A 16167-nucleotide genomic window follows, 5' to 3' on the forward strand; every position below is an offset into this window, starting at 1 on the left:
CAAGAGTTAGTTAGTTAGTTAGTTAGTTAAAAGCAGAATGAAAGTCTGGCTTCCGTCAGCTTCACCTCTTCAATCAATGTAATTGCCTCCTCTTCATTCAAGATAGCAAGTGTTTCTGTACTATGTTCAAGTGGTGGTCCTTTGATAGCACGAGCACTGGTACTCTTAATCTTACAACACAAAGTGCTCTTGCTTCACTTAGCAGTAATTCACCCTATGGTATTGAATAAATTCCTTTCTCAAGATACAACCCAATATCACGGCTGCAACCCAGTGCACGGTTGCGGCCATTTGCAATGTACAGTGTGCTCCATATGAACACTTCACATACTCATGCAGCGTAGGTTCACCAGGTTAATTCCCGGGATGGCGGGACTGACAAGATGAAAGAATGGGTCGACTGGGCTTGTATTCACTGGAATTTAGAAGGATGAGAGGGCATCTTATAGAAACTTATAAAATTCTTAAAGGATTGAACAGGCTAGATACAGGCTAGATGCAGGAAAAATGTTCCCGATGTTGGGGGAGTCCAGAACCAGGGGTCACAGTTAAGAATAAGGGGTGAGTGGGCAAATGCATGGCAGATGCAGTATAATGTGGATAAATGTGAGGTTATCCACTTTGGTGGCAAAAACAGGAAAGGCTAGATGCAGGAAGATTATTCCCGATGTTGGGGAAGTCCAGAACTAGGGGTCACAGTTTAAGGATAAGAGGGAAGTCTTTTAGGACCGAGATGAGAAAATCATTTTTTACACAAATCTGTGGAATTCTCTGCCACAGAAGGTAGTTGAGGCCAGTTCATTGGCTATATTTAAGAGGGAGTTAGATGTGGCCCTTGTGGCTAAAGGGATGGAGAGAAGGCAGGGATGGGATACTGAGTTGGATGATCAGCCATGATCATATTGAATGGCGGTGCAGGCTCGAAGGGCTGAATGGCCGACTCCTGCACCTATTTTCTATGTTTCTATGTTTCTATTGTCTATTGACTGAGATGAAGACAAACGTTTTCACCCAGAAAGTTGTGAATCTGTGGAATTCTCTGCCACAGAAGGCAGTGGACGCCAATTCACTGGATGTTTTCAAGAGAGTTAGATTTAGCTCTTAGGGCTAAAGGAATTAAGGGATATGGGGAAAAAGCAGGAACGGGGTTCTGATTTTAGATGATCAGCCATGATCATATTGAATGGCAGTGCTGGCTCGAGGGGCCGAATGGCCGACTCCTGTACCTATTTTTCTATGTTTCTATGCTGCTTATCAATTCACTGTCCAGAAACACAGTGTCAGTCCAGACAGGACTATATAAAGCCTTATGCCAACCTTCAAAACCACCCTGATAACCCAAAAGCTTTACACTGTACCTCGGTACATGTGAATGGAAACTAAACTGAACTGAAATTAACCGATGAGGAATGAAGAACGAGATACAGAGTATAGAAACTGTAAGGGGAAACTGTCTGAAACTAGGTGATAGAGTGGGGTGTGGGGCAGAAGAAAGAGGTAAAAGCTCTTGGACTGGTTAGTTTCTAATACAATTCATGCAATTTTACATTCTGCAAACAGAGTGTCAGTGTGAGAGGGAAGGCAGCAATTTTCTAGAGGGAAAAAAACATCATAGTCCCAACAATTTATCTTCAAGTTAAGCGCCAGGAGTGTTTTATAGACAATAGGCAATAGACATTAGGTGCAGGAGTAGGCCATTTGGCTCTTCGAGCCAGCACCGCCATTCAATGTGATCATGGCTGATCATCCCAATCAGTACCCCGTTCCTGCCTTCTCCCCATATCCCCTGACTCCGCTATCGTTAAGAGCCCTATCTAGCTCTCTCTTGAAAGCATCCAGAGAACCGGCCTCCACTGCCTTCTGAGGCAGAGAATTCCACAGACCATGTGTCCCGAAACTGAAGGATGAAATTCTTCCTTGCGGCAGCACAACAGATATGTAAACATAATACTCTCTAAAACGCATAATAAACACAAAAATATTCGGCATATATAAAAACAGATAAATACATAGACTTTAGCAGTTTTGCAAAGCCAAAAATAATGTCCCCAAGTCAATATAGTTCAGAGCTTATTTGGAGGTTGTAGTAGGTGGCTGTAGGGACCAAGCTGTTCCTACACCTGGACATTACAGTTTACAGTCTCTTGCACCTTCTTCCCGATGGCAGGAATGAAATGAGAATGTGGCCAGGGTGATGATACTGTCTGTCTTTTTGGGGCATGGAATGATACAGCATGAAAACAGGCCCTTTGGCCCAACTCTTCCTTGCCGACCAAGATGCCCCCATTTAAACTAGTCCCATTTGCCTGCCTGGATCATATCTCTCTAAACCTTTCTTATTCATGTACCTGTCCGAATGTCTTTTAAATGCTGTTATTGTACCTGCCTCGATTTCCTCCTCTGGCAGCTTGTTCCATACATCCACTACCCTGAGTAAAATAGCTGCCTCTCAGGTCTGTATTAAATCTTGTCCCTCTCACCTTAAATATATGTTCGCCTGGTTTTGATTTGCCTACCCTATCTATTCCCTAATGATTGTATTCACCTCTGTAAGATCATCCCTCAGCCTCCTGCACTCCAAGGGATAAAGTCCTAGCCCGCTCAACTTCTCCCTATAGCTCAAACCCTCAAGTCCTGGCAACATCCTCGTAAATTATTGCTGCACTCTTTCAAGCTTAGAGTCATAGAGACTTACAGCATGGAAACAGGCCCTTCGGCCCAACTTGCGCACACCGGCCAACATGTCCCATCTACACTAGTCTCACCCGCCTGCATTTGGTCCATATCCCCCTTAACCTGTCCTATCCCCACGCACCATCAGCATATGTCCTCTGGTTCTTGATTCCCCTACTCTGGGCAAGAGACTCTGTGCGTTTACCCGATCTATTCCTCTCACGATTCTGTACACCTCTGTAAGATCCCTCATTCTACTACGCTGCAAGGATTAGAGTCCCAGTCTGCTCAACCTCTCTCTATAGCTCAGACCTTCCAGTCCTAGAAAACATCCTCAACAGTTTAACGACATCCCTCCTCTCGCAGGGTGATAAAAACGAAACACAATACTCCAAGAGTTGCCTCAACAACATATTGTACAACTGCAACAATCCCAACTTCTATACTCAATATATAGGAACAAGGAACCACAGATGCTAGTTTATACCAAAGATGCTGGAGTAACTAAACGGGTCAGGCACCATGTCTGGAGAAAAAGAACGGGTGACGTTTTGGGTCTGGACTCAATACCCTGACTGATAACGGCCAATGTACCTAAAGCCTTCTTGCCCACCCTAAGTCCCTGTGATGTTACTTTCAGGGAACTATTACCTGTACTCCTGAGTCCCTCTGCTCTCCAACACTCCTCAGAGTCCTGCCATTCACTGTGAAGGCCCTGCCCTGCTTTGACTTCTCAAAATGCAACACCTCACACTTATCTGCATGAAACTCCATTGGCCATTCCTCAGCCCACTGGCCAAGCTGACGAAAAGCCTGCTGTCATTTTTGAGGACCGTCGTCATTGTCTATATCAACTACAGAAGATGAGGTGCTGTTCCTCAAAGCAAAAGCAGGTTTTTCTTACCAGGTTCAGCATGCCGATCAATATGCATGATTGTGTTAGTGACCAAGTCAAGGTCAGGGGTTGGGTCCTCCTCGTCCTGTCAGACACCACAAAACAATAACGATAATTATTATTACAGCCAAACACGATACACAATTGTCACTAATAAGATCCCGACAAGCCTGTGGCCACGATTCCCTCACATAGGACCCAAAAGCTCATTGGGCCGCGGTTCAGTTCAGTTTAGTTTATTGTCACATGTACTGAGGAACAGTGAAAAGTTTTTGTTGCGTGCTAACCAGTCAGCAGAAAGACAATACATGATTACAATTGATCCATTTACAGCAGGGGTGGGCAACCTTTTTCTGCATAGGGGCCAGGACGCATGTCTGTGAGCGGATGGCGGGCCACATCTATCACGTGTACATAAAGATCCCGGCCCGGATGGCAGGCATCAAATCACGTGTTCACAGAAGGTAGACAAAATGCTGCAGAAACTCAGTGGATGAGGCAGCCTCATGTCTCACCGGCTGAGTTTCTCCAGCATTTTTGTCTACCTTCGATTTTTCCAGCATCTGCAGTTCTTTCTTAAACGTGTTTACAGAAGGTGCGTGGGCGTGCCGGCGGCTTTGCGTAGGATGCGGTATAGCCAGAGCTCGGCGCTCCGGATTACGGGGAAAAAAAAATCCGCCTGCAGGCCGGATGATTTCGGGTTATGGGCCACATTCGGCCCGGTTGCCGACCCCTGATTTACAGTGTATAGATACATGATAAGGGAATAACGTTTGGTGCAAGGTAAGATCATAGATAAAATAAGAAATTTTGCTGTAAAAATCGAGATTTAAGAATGTGGAGCGATTGTGATATGTGATTGTAGATCTGCTCCTGTGGTTAGCATGCAAATAGTCGCCTAGGTTGGGTGCCATTGAGTACCGGGAGGGAGTCGCTGGAGACGTCAGATACGAGAAGTAGGCACGTTGGAGGGTGAACTGACTTGGCCTCCACAGCCTTCTGTGGCAAAGGATTCCACAGATTCAGCAGAGTAAAGAAATTCCTCCTCATCTCCTTCCTAAAGGAAGATCCTTTCATTCTGAGGCTATGATCTTTAGTCCTAGACTCTCCCACTAGTGGAAACATCCTCTCCACATCATCCAAGCCTTTCACTATTCGGTAAGTTTGCCCACAAGAGTTACCACTGCTACTATCATGGTACATTCTTCCCATTGGTCTCATCACGTGGGACCCTGTGGTACTGTAACTACATGTCCTGGACAACTGCACCATTCTATCCCTAGCCTTCAGTAGTTAATCATGATGACGGCACCCTTTTCCTTGTTATTTTTTATAAGGCTTACTGGATTTCTAATCAATAAAATCCTGCTCAGTTTTAGGTGAAGATTTTATTGATTTGGAATCCAGTAAACCTAGTTCAACATTTTCCTGGAAAAGGACTGAAAGCTTATACAATGAGGGGCCACGATCGTGATTTTCAGTGTGAATACACACAATAAATGCAGAGCATCACGATTGTTAAGAGGCACAGAGTCATACAACACGCAAACAGGCCGCCCAGACTACTCGTCCATTTCAACCAATGAGCCTCATCTCAGCTAGTCACGTTTGGCCCTTATCCCTCTAACTATTTTGTATCCATGTACCTGTCCAAGCACCTTTTAAATGCTGTTGTATTATCTGTCTCAACTAGCTCCGCTGGAAGCTCACCACCACTGTTACCTACCATTACCAACTAGTGAAAGGCCTGGATAGAGTAAATGTGGAAACCATGTTTCCACTAGAGGGAGTCTAGGAACAGAGGGCACTTACCTTTAAAAAGGAGATGAGGAGGAATTTCTTTAGTCAGAGTGTGGTGAATCTGTGGACTTCATTGCCACAGACGGCAGAGGAGGCTGTCAATGGATATTTGTATGGTGGAGATTGCCAGATTCCTAATTAATAATGGTGTCAGTGGTTATGGGGAGAACGCAGGAGAATGGATTTGAAAGGGAAAGGTAGATCAACCATGATTGAATGGCGGAGTAGATTTGATGGGCCGAATGGCCTAATTCTGCTATCACTTATGACCACAGTCTGAGTGAAAATGTTGCCCTCGGGCTCTTATTAAATCTTTCCCCTATCACCTTAAACTTATGTTCTCTGGTTCTTGATTCCCCAACCCTGGGTAAAAAGACCTTGTGCATTCACCCTATCTATTCCCCTCATGATTTTATATCTCTCTCAGACCGCCCCTTAGCCTGCTGCATTCCAAGGAATAAAGTCCTAGTCTGGCAACATTTTCCTAAGTCTTCTCTGCACCCCATCCTGCTTAACAACAACCTTCCTATAGTAGGGGGATCAATATTGAACACAATACTCCAAATACGCTCATCAACATCTTGAACAACTGTAACATAACATGCTAACTTCTATACTTAACATAGGTACAAAGGGCTGGAGTAACTCAGCGGGTCAGGCAGCACCTCTGGAGAAAAAGGATGGGTGATGTTTCGGGTCGGAACGCTTCTTCAGACTGAAGGTGGGCTGTGGGGGACGGGACTAAAGACAGGAATAGGCCAGAATCACAGTGGGGGAGCAGTGAGAGAGGGTCTCACAGAACTCATATCAGAGAGGAGAATTTCAAAGTACACATGCCTTGAGCAGTGAAGCAGACAATGCTATATAGGAAGGACCTATATCATGGAGTCATAGAGTGATACAATGTGGAAACAGGTCCTTCGGCCCAACTCGCCCACACAGCTACACCTCTCCCAATAGCTCACACCCTCTAGTCCTGGTAACATCCTTGTAAATGTTTTCTGAACCCTTTCCAGCTTGACAATAACATGGTCAATAACATGGTTATATCTTTCCTATAACATGGTGCCCAGAACTGAACACTATATTCTAAATGCGGTCTCACCAACGTCTTGTACAACTGCAACATGACCTCCCAACTTCTGTACTCAATACTCTGACTGATGAAGGCCAAAGTGCCAAAAGCCTTTTTGACCGCCTTATCTACCTGCGACTCCACCTTCAAGGAAACATGCACCTGTACTGCTAGATCCCTCCGCTCTACAACACTATCATGAAGTCTACCATTTACTGTGTAGGCCCTGCCCTTGTTAGACATTCCAAAATGCAATACCTCACACTTCTCTGTATTAAATTCCATCAAACATTCCTCCGCCCACCTGGCCAATCGATCCAGATCCTGCTGCAATCTTTCACAACCATCTTCACTATCTGCAAAACCACTCACTTTTGTATCATCAGCAAACTTGCTAATCTTGCCCTGTATGTTCTCATCCAAATCATTGATGTAGATGACAAACAGTAACGGGACCAACTGAACCCTGAGGCACACTAGTCACAGGCCTCCAGTCCAAGGAGCAACCGTTCACCATCACCATTCCTTCCTTCCATGGGGCCAATTTGCTATCCATTCTGCTATCTCCCCTTGGCTCCTATGCGATCTAACCTTCCAGAGCAGCCTACCATGCGGCACTTTGTCGAACACCTTACTGAAGTCCATGTACACAACATCTACAGCTTATATTTTGCTTGGGCAGTTTACACCCCAGCGGTATGAACAGTGACTTCTCTAACTTCAAATAGCCCTTGCTTTCCCTCTCTCCATCCCCTCCCCCTTCCCAGTTCTCCCACCAGTCTTACTGTCTCCGACTACATTCTATATCTGTCCCGCCCACTCCCCTGACATCAGTCTGAAGAAGGGTCTCGACCCGAAATGTCACCCATTCCTTCTCTCCAGAGATGCTGCCTGATCCGCTGGGTTACTCCAGCATTTTGCGTCTATCTTCGATTGAAACCAGCATCTGCAGTTCTTTCCTCCACGTGTATAGGAAGGAACTGCAGAGGCTGGTTTATACAGAAACTGCAGATGCTGATTTATAGCAAAACTGTGTACTTAACACCCTGACTGATGTAGTTCAATGTACCACTTCTCTTAAACATTGAAGCACCACACGTCAGCATACATCACTGCTTTACCAGTGCCAGGAATGTTCAGTCTAAAGTTCTTTCATCACCGAACTAGAATGAATCAAGCCCTATTCTTCAAAGGAAGCACATTCTTTCTGAAACCCTGGACCATCTTGTTTCCCAAGGGATCAGTGAAAAGCAGAGGATTACCAGATGTCCTGACCCCACTATTCATTCCCAACCTCCAGCACCCTCAGCCAGATTTGCTCTTTATCTATCTATCTATCTTTCAAATAATCAATTCAAGTTGATAGACACAAAATGCTGGAGTAACTTTGCGGGTCAGGCAGCATCTCTGGAGAAAAGGAAGAGATGACGTTTCAGGTTGAGACCCTTCTTCAGACCTGAAACGTCACCAATTCCTTCTCTCCAGAGATGCTGCCTGTCCCGCCGAGTTACTCCAGTGCTTTACGTCTATCTTCGATGTAAACCAGCATCTGCAGTTCCTTCTTACAAAATCAATCCAAGTGTATTTGTTAACCACACCACTTACTCGCTTGAGCTGAACGGTCTTCTTTTGCCCCAGTGTGGGCAGAATGTCATCGAGGTAATATTCCTTGACCGGGTACATGAAGCCTGGTATAGTCACCACGGGGCAATCCCCGTAGTACTCTGATATGCGCTCCGTGTCGCTGGTGGCACTCATCAGGATGATCTTAAGCTCGGGGTTGGCCTCCATCACGTTCTTCAGAAGGATGAGCAGGAAGTCGGTGTTGACATCCCGTTCGTGGACTTCGTCCACGATGATGTGGCTGACACCTTCCAGCGAGGGGTTGCCTTGCATTTTCTTCAGGAGGATGCCGACGGTGCAGAACAAGAGGGCCCCTCCCCGGGTGGGCAGCATGCTCTCCAGCCGCACCTGGTAGCCCACATTCTTCTTGAGGGCTGGACCCATCTCGTAGCCCACCCTCTGGCCCACGGACACAGCACTGATGCGCCGGGGCTGGGTTATCAGTATGTTGCAGCGAGCTCCTCGCTGGTCCATGACAAACTTCTCCAATATGAACTGCGGGATCCTAGTGGTCTTCCCACATCCCGTTGATCCCGATATGACCACAACCCGGTTTTCCTCAATGGTAGAGATGATCGCTTCCTTGTGAGAGTCAACGGGTAGTGGCTTGAGCTTGCCTGGCCTGGATCTGCTCCAGAGCCAGAGCAATCTCTGGTTAATGCGCTCAACCTCTCCGTGAGACATTGGGACATAAGCATCTCCTGTGATGGCATCACGAATCATATCAAAGTTAGACTCTGGATTCACAATCTCCTGGTCACAGCGGATGGGTCTGCGTTTAAAGTCATAGAGGTCAGGTGCTGTTTTCACTGCGTACTGTGGGAGAAACGGGGAAGAAAGTGGAGGAAGAACAAAAATGTCAGCTACATTCCTCTGCTTGCTAAGAACATTCTAAAGATGTCACAGAAAATGCAAAAAAAAATGTAAAAGGTAATTTATACATTTTCTATTCATTCCCTCTGGATGCCCAAGCTTGGTTCAATTAATTTTTGTTTTGATTTTAGAGATACAGTGTGGAAACAGACCCTTCGGCCCATCGAGTCCACGCTGACCATCGATCACCTGTTTATATTAATTCTATGTATCACACTTTTGCATTCTACACAGCAGGGGGAATGTTCAGAGAGGCAATTTACCTACAAACCCCCGTCTTTGAATGAAGGAGTAAACCAGAGGACCCGGAGGAAACCCAGTCACAGGGAGAATGTAGAGACTCCGCACAAACAGCACCCGTAGTCAGGATCAAACCCGGATCTCAGGCGCTGTGAGGCAGCTGCTCTACCCGCTGCGCCACCCAACTGAAACAAAATTGGATGAATATTAGGTGTTTGAAAGACAAAATACAAATATATATATTTGTCCTTTCTTTTCCAGAGGCATTTAAGAGACTTTTAGATACACACATGGATATGCAGTGTTTTGGATTATGTGCAGGCACATAAGAGTTGGCCTTGGCATCGTGTTCGACACAGAGATTGTGGGCCGAAGGGCCTGTTCCTGTACTGTTCTATGTTCTATTCTCTCAGTATCATCCTCAAGTAATCTTGCTTTATCAAGTTCAAAGGTTTCAAAGGGTTTCAAAGGACTTTTATTGTCACATGCACCATTTAAGGTACAGTGATATTCGATTTACCGTACAGCCATACTAGAAAATAAGCAACAAGACACACAACTACATAAAAGTTAACATAAACATCCACCACAGCGGATTCCCCACGTTCCTCACTGTGATGGAAGGCAATAAAGTCTAATCTTCTTCCCTCATTTTCTCCCGCGGTCGGGGCCGTCGAACTATTCGGAGTCGGGGCGATCGATGCTCCTGCGGCCTGGAGCTCCCGAAGTCGGTCTCGAACCTGGGATCACGAGCTCCACAATGTTAAAGACCGCAGGCTCCCGCGGTTGGAGCTCCGAGGCAGGGATCGGACGCTCCATGATGGTAAGTCCGCAGGCTCCCGCAGTTGGAGCTTCCGAATTCGATCGCCAGCAGAGGCCGACAACTCCTCAATGTTAGGCCGCAGCGCGGACGGAGATACGATACGGAAAAAAATCACATCTCCGTCGAGGCAAGAGATTTTAAAAAAGTTTCCCCTTTCACCCCCCGACATAAAACAAGCTAAAGAACACTAAAACATACATTTAACACATACTATAAAACAACAGAGAAGGAAGGGACAGAAAGACAGTTGGCCAGGCAGCCATTGCTGGCCACCTAGAGTTTGATAGAATTTACTGCAGTTTAGTTTCGAGATACAGTATGGAAACTGGCCCTTTGGCCCACCGAGTCTGCACTGACCACAATCACCCATACATTAACACTATCCTACACACTAGGAACAATTTGCAGAAGCCAATTAACCTACAAACTGCACGTCTTTTGTATGTGGGAGGAAACCGGAGCACCCAGGAAAAACCCACGGGGTCACAGGGAGAACGTACAAACTCCACACAGACAGCACCCGTAGTCAGGATCGAACCCGAATGTCTTGTGCTGTAAGGAAGCATCTGTACTAAGCAGCTTGTTTTCTCACTGTATGACTCTACCGCTGTACAGCACAGGACTATATAGCACATTCAGCCCATTGTGCTTATGTTAGCCGTTTAAAAAAAAAACTGATCCCGCTACACCCATTTCAGAGGGTGTCAGGGCTTATGGGGAGAAGGCAGGAGAATGGGGTTAGGAGGGGAAGATGAATGAATGAATGAATGAATGAATGAATAAACGAATAAATGAATAAGTTTATTGGCCAAGTATTCACAGACAAGGAATTTGCCTTGGTCAGTCATGATTGAATGGCAGTGTAACTTGATGGGCCGAATGGTCTAATTTTGCTCCTATCACTTATGAACATGAATTTCCGTTCCTCACAGCTCTCAGCACCAAAGGTTTGTTTATTAAGTTGTTACATTGGCAGAGTTGTATTCATTAGCCCGAAGTAAACTGGAGGAACAACACCTCATAATCCAACAGCGAGATTATTGAATTGTCCCACTTCAGGTAACCCGCAATCCCTCTGTCCCTTCATCCTGCCTCGTTTCACTGGTCCTCTCACACACCCCCTACTTTCCAACTTTCCGCCAGCCCGTGTCACCGTTTCTTTTACCCTCTCCTCCTATACACTGGATCCCGTTTCCCCCACCCCTGCCCTCCCCTGTTGTCCCTATCTGCCATCTTCCATTCCATATTTCACCCTTTCCTGTCAGATTACAGAACCTGAATCTTCACTCATCACCTCCCAGTCTCTGCTGCAATCTGTCAGCTGCGGGGAAGAGGTACAAAAGTAGGTGCCCCCAAGGTCTGATCAACTCCTGGATTCCAAACTAACGCATTTGGATTCTGAGGTGAATTTGCAGTTTTGGATTGAGTGTAATTACAGACGGGTCATCAGTCCTGGAGCACAGAAACAGGTCCGTCATCTTATCTTACCCATGCTGACCAAGTTGCTCCATCTACATGTCGCATTTGGCCCATATACCCCTCACTTCTAAATGTTGCCAGTGAATTTAAATCTGTGACTGATGGATATCAATCCTCCATCTTGCGGAAACAGCTGCTTGATCAGGTCATAAGTGATGGGAGTAGAATTAGGCCATTTGGCCCATCAAGTCTACTTCGCTATTCAACCATGGCTGATGTATCTACCTCCTAACACCATTCTCCCCATAACTTCTGACACCAGTACAAATCAAAAATCTATCTACCTCTGCCTTAAAAATATCCACTGACTTGGTCCACAGAATCACCACTGACAAAAGAAATTTCACTTCATCAAAGAACGTCCATTAATTCTGAGGCTATGACCCCTAGTCCAAGACTCTCCCACTAGTGGAAACATCCAAGCCTTTCACTATTCTGTATGTTTCATTGAGCCGCCCCCCCTCATTCTTCTAAACTCCAGCGAGTACAGGCCCAGTGCTGACATACGCTCATCACAGGTTAACCTACTCACTACTGGGATCATTCTTATAAACTTCCTCAGGACCCTCTCCAGATCTAGCACATCATTCGTCAGATATGGTGCTCAAAATTGCTCACAATATTTCAAATGCTTCTCAGTTACTCTTCCAAAATGATAGGGAAAATCAGCAGGTAGAGCTGCTGCCTCACAGAGCCAAACATCCTGACTTCGAATGCTGTCTGTGTGAAGTCTGAACCTTCTCCCCGTGACCACGCGGGACTCCTCCGGGTGCACCGCTTTCCTCCCACATCCCAAAGACGTGCGAGATTGTAGGTTAAACCAGCATCTGCAGTTCTTTCCTACACTAATTGGCCTCTGTAATTTGCCCTTAGGAAGCAGATGCGAAAGTGGGATCACTCTTCTTCTTTCGTGTCGATCTTCCATGTTTCAAATGTTGACATCGCTGTTGGGAAAAGTGGGATAACACAGAACTAGTGTGAATGGGTGATCAATGGTCAGCGTGGACTTGGTGGGCCATTGGGGCAATGTCCATGCAGTCTAAACAAAACTCCAATTTTTTAAAAACAGGTTTAAAGAAAGTGTTCCTATAACCTTCAATGCTGCAAGCAGAATAACCCAGTATCTTTGAAGCACTCCACAGTCTAAAAACATGTCTGTTATGATTTTAACATATGGTATGGAAATAACTATGCTATGGTGAAACAAGTTTCTTTGCAAAGAGCTTTCTTTTAAACAGTAGGCTGGTTTATCAAATACTACTATTGTATAAGGAAGACTGCTTTTACTGACTTGGTCCAGATACTGTTGGATTCGTTGCTGGAGGTGCTTGGGGATTTCCAGCCTGGTTGGTCTTCGTTCCTGTTCACTCAGCTCTTTTATTGCAGCCAGGTTGTACATGGCGTGGGTCAGTGGGTGGTTTTTCTGGTTCAGCAAGCCCAGATCCTGCCAAGGAGACAAAGATTAAACACTTTGAACACTTTGTAGATGCCCTATTTGTGGCGACACTGTATACTTTGGCATGCATAACAAATATTTTTACAGTGACACGTCTCATGTGTTAACAAAGTATCCTTTATTCATTCAAGATACATAAACGTTAAGTCTAATTAACCCAGAACATTGTGCTCAGTTTTAAGTTCAACACGGTGTAAAAGGAGTATACAATAGACAATAGGTGCAGGAGTAGGCCATTTGGCCCTTCGAGCCAGCACCGCCATTCAATGTGATCATGGCTGATCATCCCCAATCAGTTCCCTGTCCTGCCTTCTCCCCATATCCCCTGACTCCGCTATCTTCAAGAGCCCTATCTAGCTCTCGAAAGTATCCAAAGAACCGGCCTCCACTGAGGCAGAGAATTCCAGACTCACAACTCCCTGTGAGAATAATGAATCACACAGCTTTGAAACAGGTCCTTAGACCCAATTTTCCCACGACAACATGCCAGTCTACACTCGTCCCACCTGCCTACACTTGGCCTATAACCCTCTTAACCTATCCTATCAATGCACGTGTCCAAATGTCGCTTAAATGTTATGATAGTACCTGCCTACCCATTGTGTAAAAAAGCTACCCTTCAGGATCCTATTAAATCTTTGCCCCCCTCACTTTAAAACTATGTCCTCTGGTTCTCGATTCGCCGACTCTGTGAATTTACCCCATCTATTTGTCTCATGATCTTATACACCTCTGTATGATCACCCCACATCCTCCTGCACTCCAAGGAATAAAGCTCTAGCCTGCTCAACCTCGCCCTGTTGCTCAGGCCCTCGAGTCCTGGCAACATCCTCATAAAGGACTGTATGGATCTTTAGAATCTAAATTTAAATTCAATTCCAGTCCCAAAACATTGCCTGTCCAATCCCTCCAAAGATGCTGCCTGACCCGCTGAGTTTCGCTTGCATCTTGTGATTTGCTTATGGAATACAAGGTATGATTTCAATGTCTGATGACTTAACAAATTTTACTCATTCAGAATCCTAGTTCTGTTCCATTCAACAAACGCCCTTAGGGAGGCCACAGGACTCCTTGTCTGATAAAAATAAACTGTATCTCGGCTGCCGTAGGGGACTGAGATGCATGGTTGGGACTAGTGGGACATTTTGGCTGCAACTCAAAGCTTTTGATGTCACAAGGCAGGGAGAATATCGGCCTGTATCTAACCCATGCTGGAACAAAACTGGGAGTTTACACAATATCCAATCTATCAAGCACCTTCACTACCAATGTTTGATGGAACAGTGCATTGACCCATCCTATCAGAGCTAGAGAGCGCTCCTGACCTACCATCTGCCTCATTTTAGGACCTGGGATTATCTTTTATCCAACTATACTGGACTTTGTCTTGCACGATACATTATTCCTTTTATCCTGCATCTCTACACACTGTGGATGGCTTGATGGTAATCATGTATGAAGGTAGACACAAAATGCTGGAGTAACTCATCGGGACAGGCAGCATCTTTAGATAGAAGGAATGGGTGACATTTCGGGTCGAGACCCTTCTTCAGACATTCCACAAAGCTACGATAGCACGAAACAAAAAGCTTTTCACTGTACCTCGGTACACGTGACAATAAACTAACATGAACTGAACTAAACTAAACTAGAAAACGTTAATGTAGAAGCCAAGAACCGCAGATGCTGATTTATACCCAAAGATAGATACAAAGTGCTGGAGTAATTCAGCGGGTCAGGCAGCAACTCTGGAGAAAAAGGATGGGTGATGTTTCGGGTCAGAACCCTTCTTTAGACTGAAAGTAGAAGGGGGGGGGAGGGGGGCTTATACATTCTGTAACTGGTTGGGCATATTTGGTGGCAGATACAAGAGAGAAATTTATACAGTGTAGATCAGAAGAGGGATAATTTCTTCTGTCATTGTTATTAGCACAAAGGCCAAATTCTTTCTCAGAACATGTTTAATAGCATGGCCATCCCTTAAACACCTTGATATGACAATGCTGAGTCATTCTCATCCACTCAACCAAAAATGTAATGATGCATTTACATCCATGGCATTCTTAAACAATAACCAGCTGCTTGCTCTCAATCTGCAACTCAGGGTTTGCCCAATATTGAACGTCAAAAACAGAAAATGCTGGAGACACTCAGGAGGCCTCACATGTGTGGAAAGTGCAATAGAATTCTCCAGTTTAACTTGGCATGATGTCGTGGCACAGCTGGTAGAGCTGCTACCTCACAGAGCCAGAGACCCGGGTTCCATCCTGGCCTCAGTGCTGTCTGTGTGGAATTTGTATGTTCTCCCTGTGACCCCGTGGGTTTCCTTTCATTCCCCCAGTCCAAAGACGTGCAGGGTTGAAGGTTAATTGGCCCCTCTGTCAATTAAATTGTCCCTAGTTTGTCGGGAGTCGATGAGTAAGTGGGGTAACTTGAAACTAGTTTGCACGAGTGATCGATGCTCGACATGGACTCGGTGGGCCGAAGGGCCTGTTTCCATGCTGTATCTGGGCTGTCAAGGTAGACGAATATTCTGACCTTTATGTAAATTTTAATCAAAAGACTACATGGCCTGCCAGATTTCAATAAGGGGTATTGAATGGATTAGGCGGGGTATTAGCAAAAAGGAGGTTGGACAAACTTAGATTGTTTTCTCTAGAACACCAGAGGCCGAGGTGAAAATAGATAGAAGTACAGTAATAGACACAAAATGCTGGAGTAACTCAGCGGGACAGGCAGCATCTCTGGGGAGAAGGAATGGGTGACGTTTCGGGTCGAGGCCCTTCCTCAGACTGAAGACGGGTCTCAACCCGAAACGTCACCTATTCCTCCTCTCCAGAGATGCTGCCTGTCCCGCTGAGTTACTCCAGCATTTTATGTCTATCTTCAGTGTAAACCAGCATCTGCAGTTCCTTCCTACACAGGAAGTACAGTAATACTTCACTTAGCGCTTTAGATACATTCCTACAAAATAGTGTTCGACAGAACAGCGCAATAGTCATTATGCAAGATCATTATAACCGTTGCTTCACGATTCTGGGGAAAATCCTCGACTCTCTGCATGTCCGCACTTACAGCTTCAACAGAGATCAGATGCAGTGCAGGTTATATCTTTTTTTGAGGGATAAAATAGGGCTCCTAACTGAAAGAGCACTATAGCGAAGCAGTGCCATGCGGGGTAGCACTAAACAAGGTATTACTGTATATAAAATCATGAGGCATAGGTAGGT

General features: G+C 45.5%; 1 protein-coding gene across 4 annotated transcripts in view; it reads right to left on the reverse strand.

Moving 5' to 3' along the window:
• dhx30 (DExH-box helicase 30) overlaps positions 1-16167 on the reverse strand; it is a 63141-nt gene that overhangs the window by 25989 nt on the left and 20985 nt on the right. For all 4 annotated transcript variants that reach the window (XR_004411824.1, XM_033020326.1, XM_033020325.1 and 1 more), the window contains 3 exons: positions 12773-12925; positions 8049-8882; positions 3578-3653 (listed from right to left, as the gene is read on the reverse strand). Coding sequence is in view for 3 of the 4 variants with exons in the window: in XM_033020326.1 (XP_032876217.1) it covers positions 3578-3653; positions 8049-8882; positions 12773-12925 (1063 nt within the window). In the remaining variant the exon portion in view is untranslated. The remainder of the gene's footprint in view (positions 1-3577; positions 3654-8048; positions 8883-12772; positions 12926-16167) is intronic.

This window comes from Amblyraja radiata, chromosome 4 (assembly GCF_010909765.2).
Source record: "Amblyraja radiata isolate CabotCenter1 chromosome 4, sAmbRad1.1.pri, whole genome shotgun sequence".
NCBI classification, from domain to species: domain Eukaryota; kingdom Metazoa; phylum Chordata; class Chondrichthyes; order Rajiformes; family Rajidae; genus Amblyraja; species Amblyraja radiata.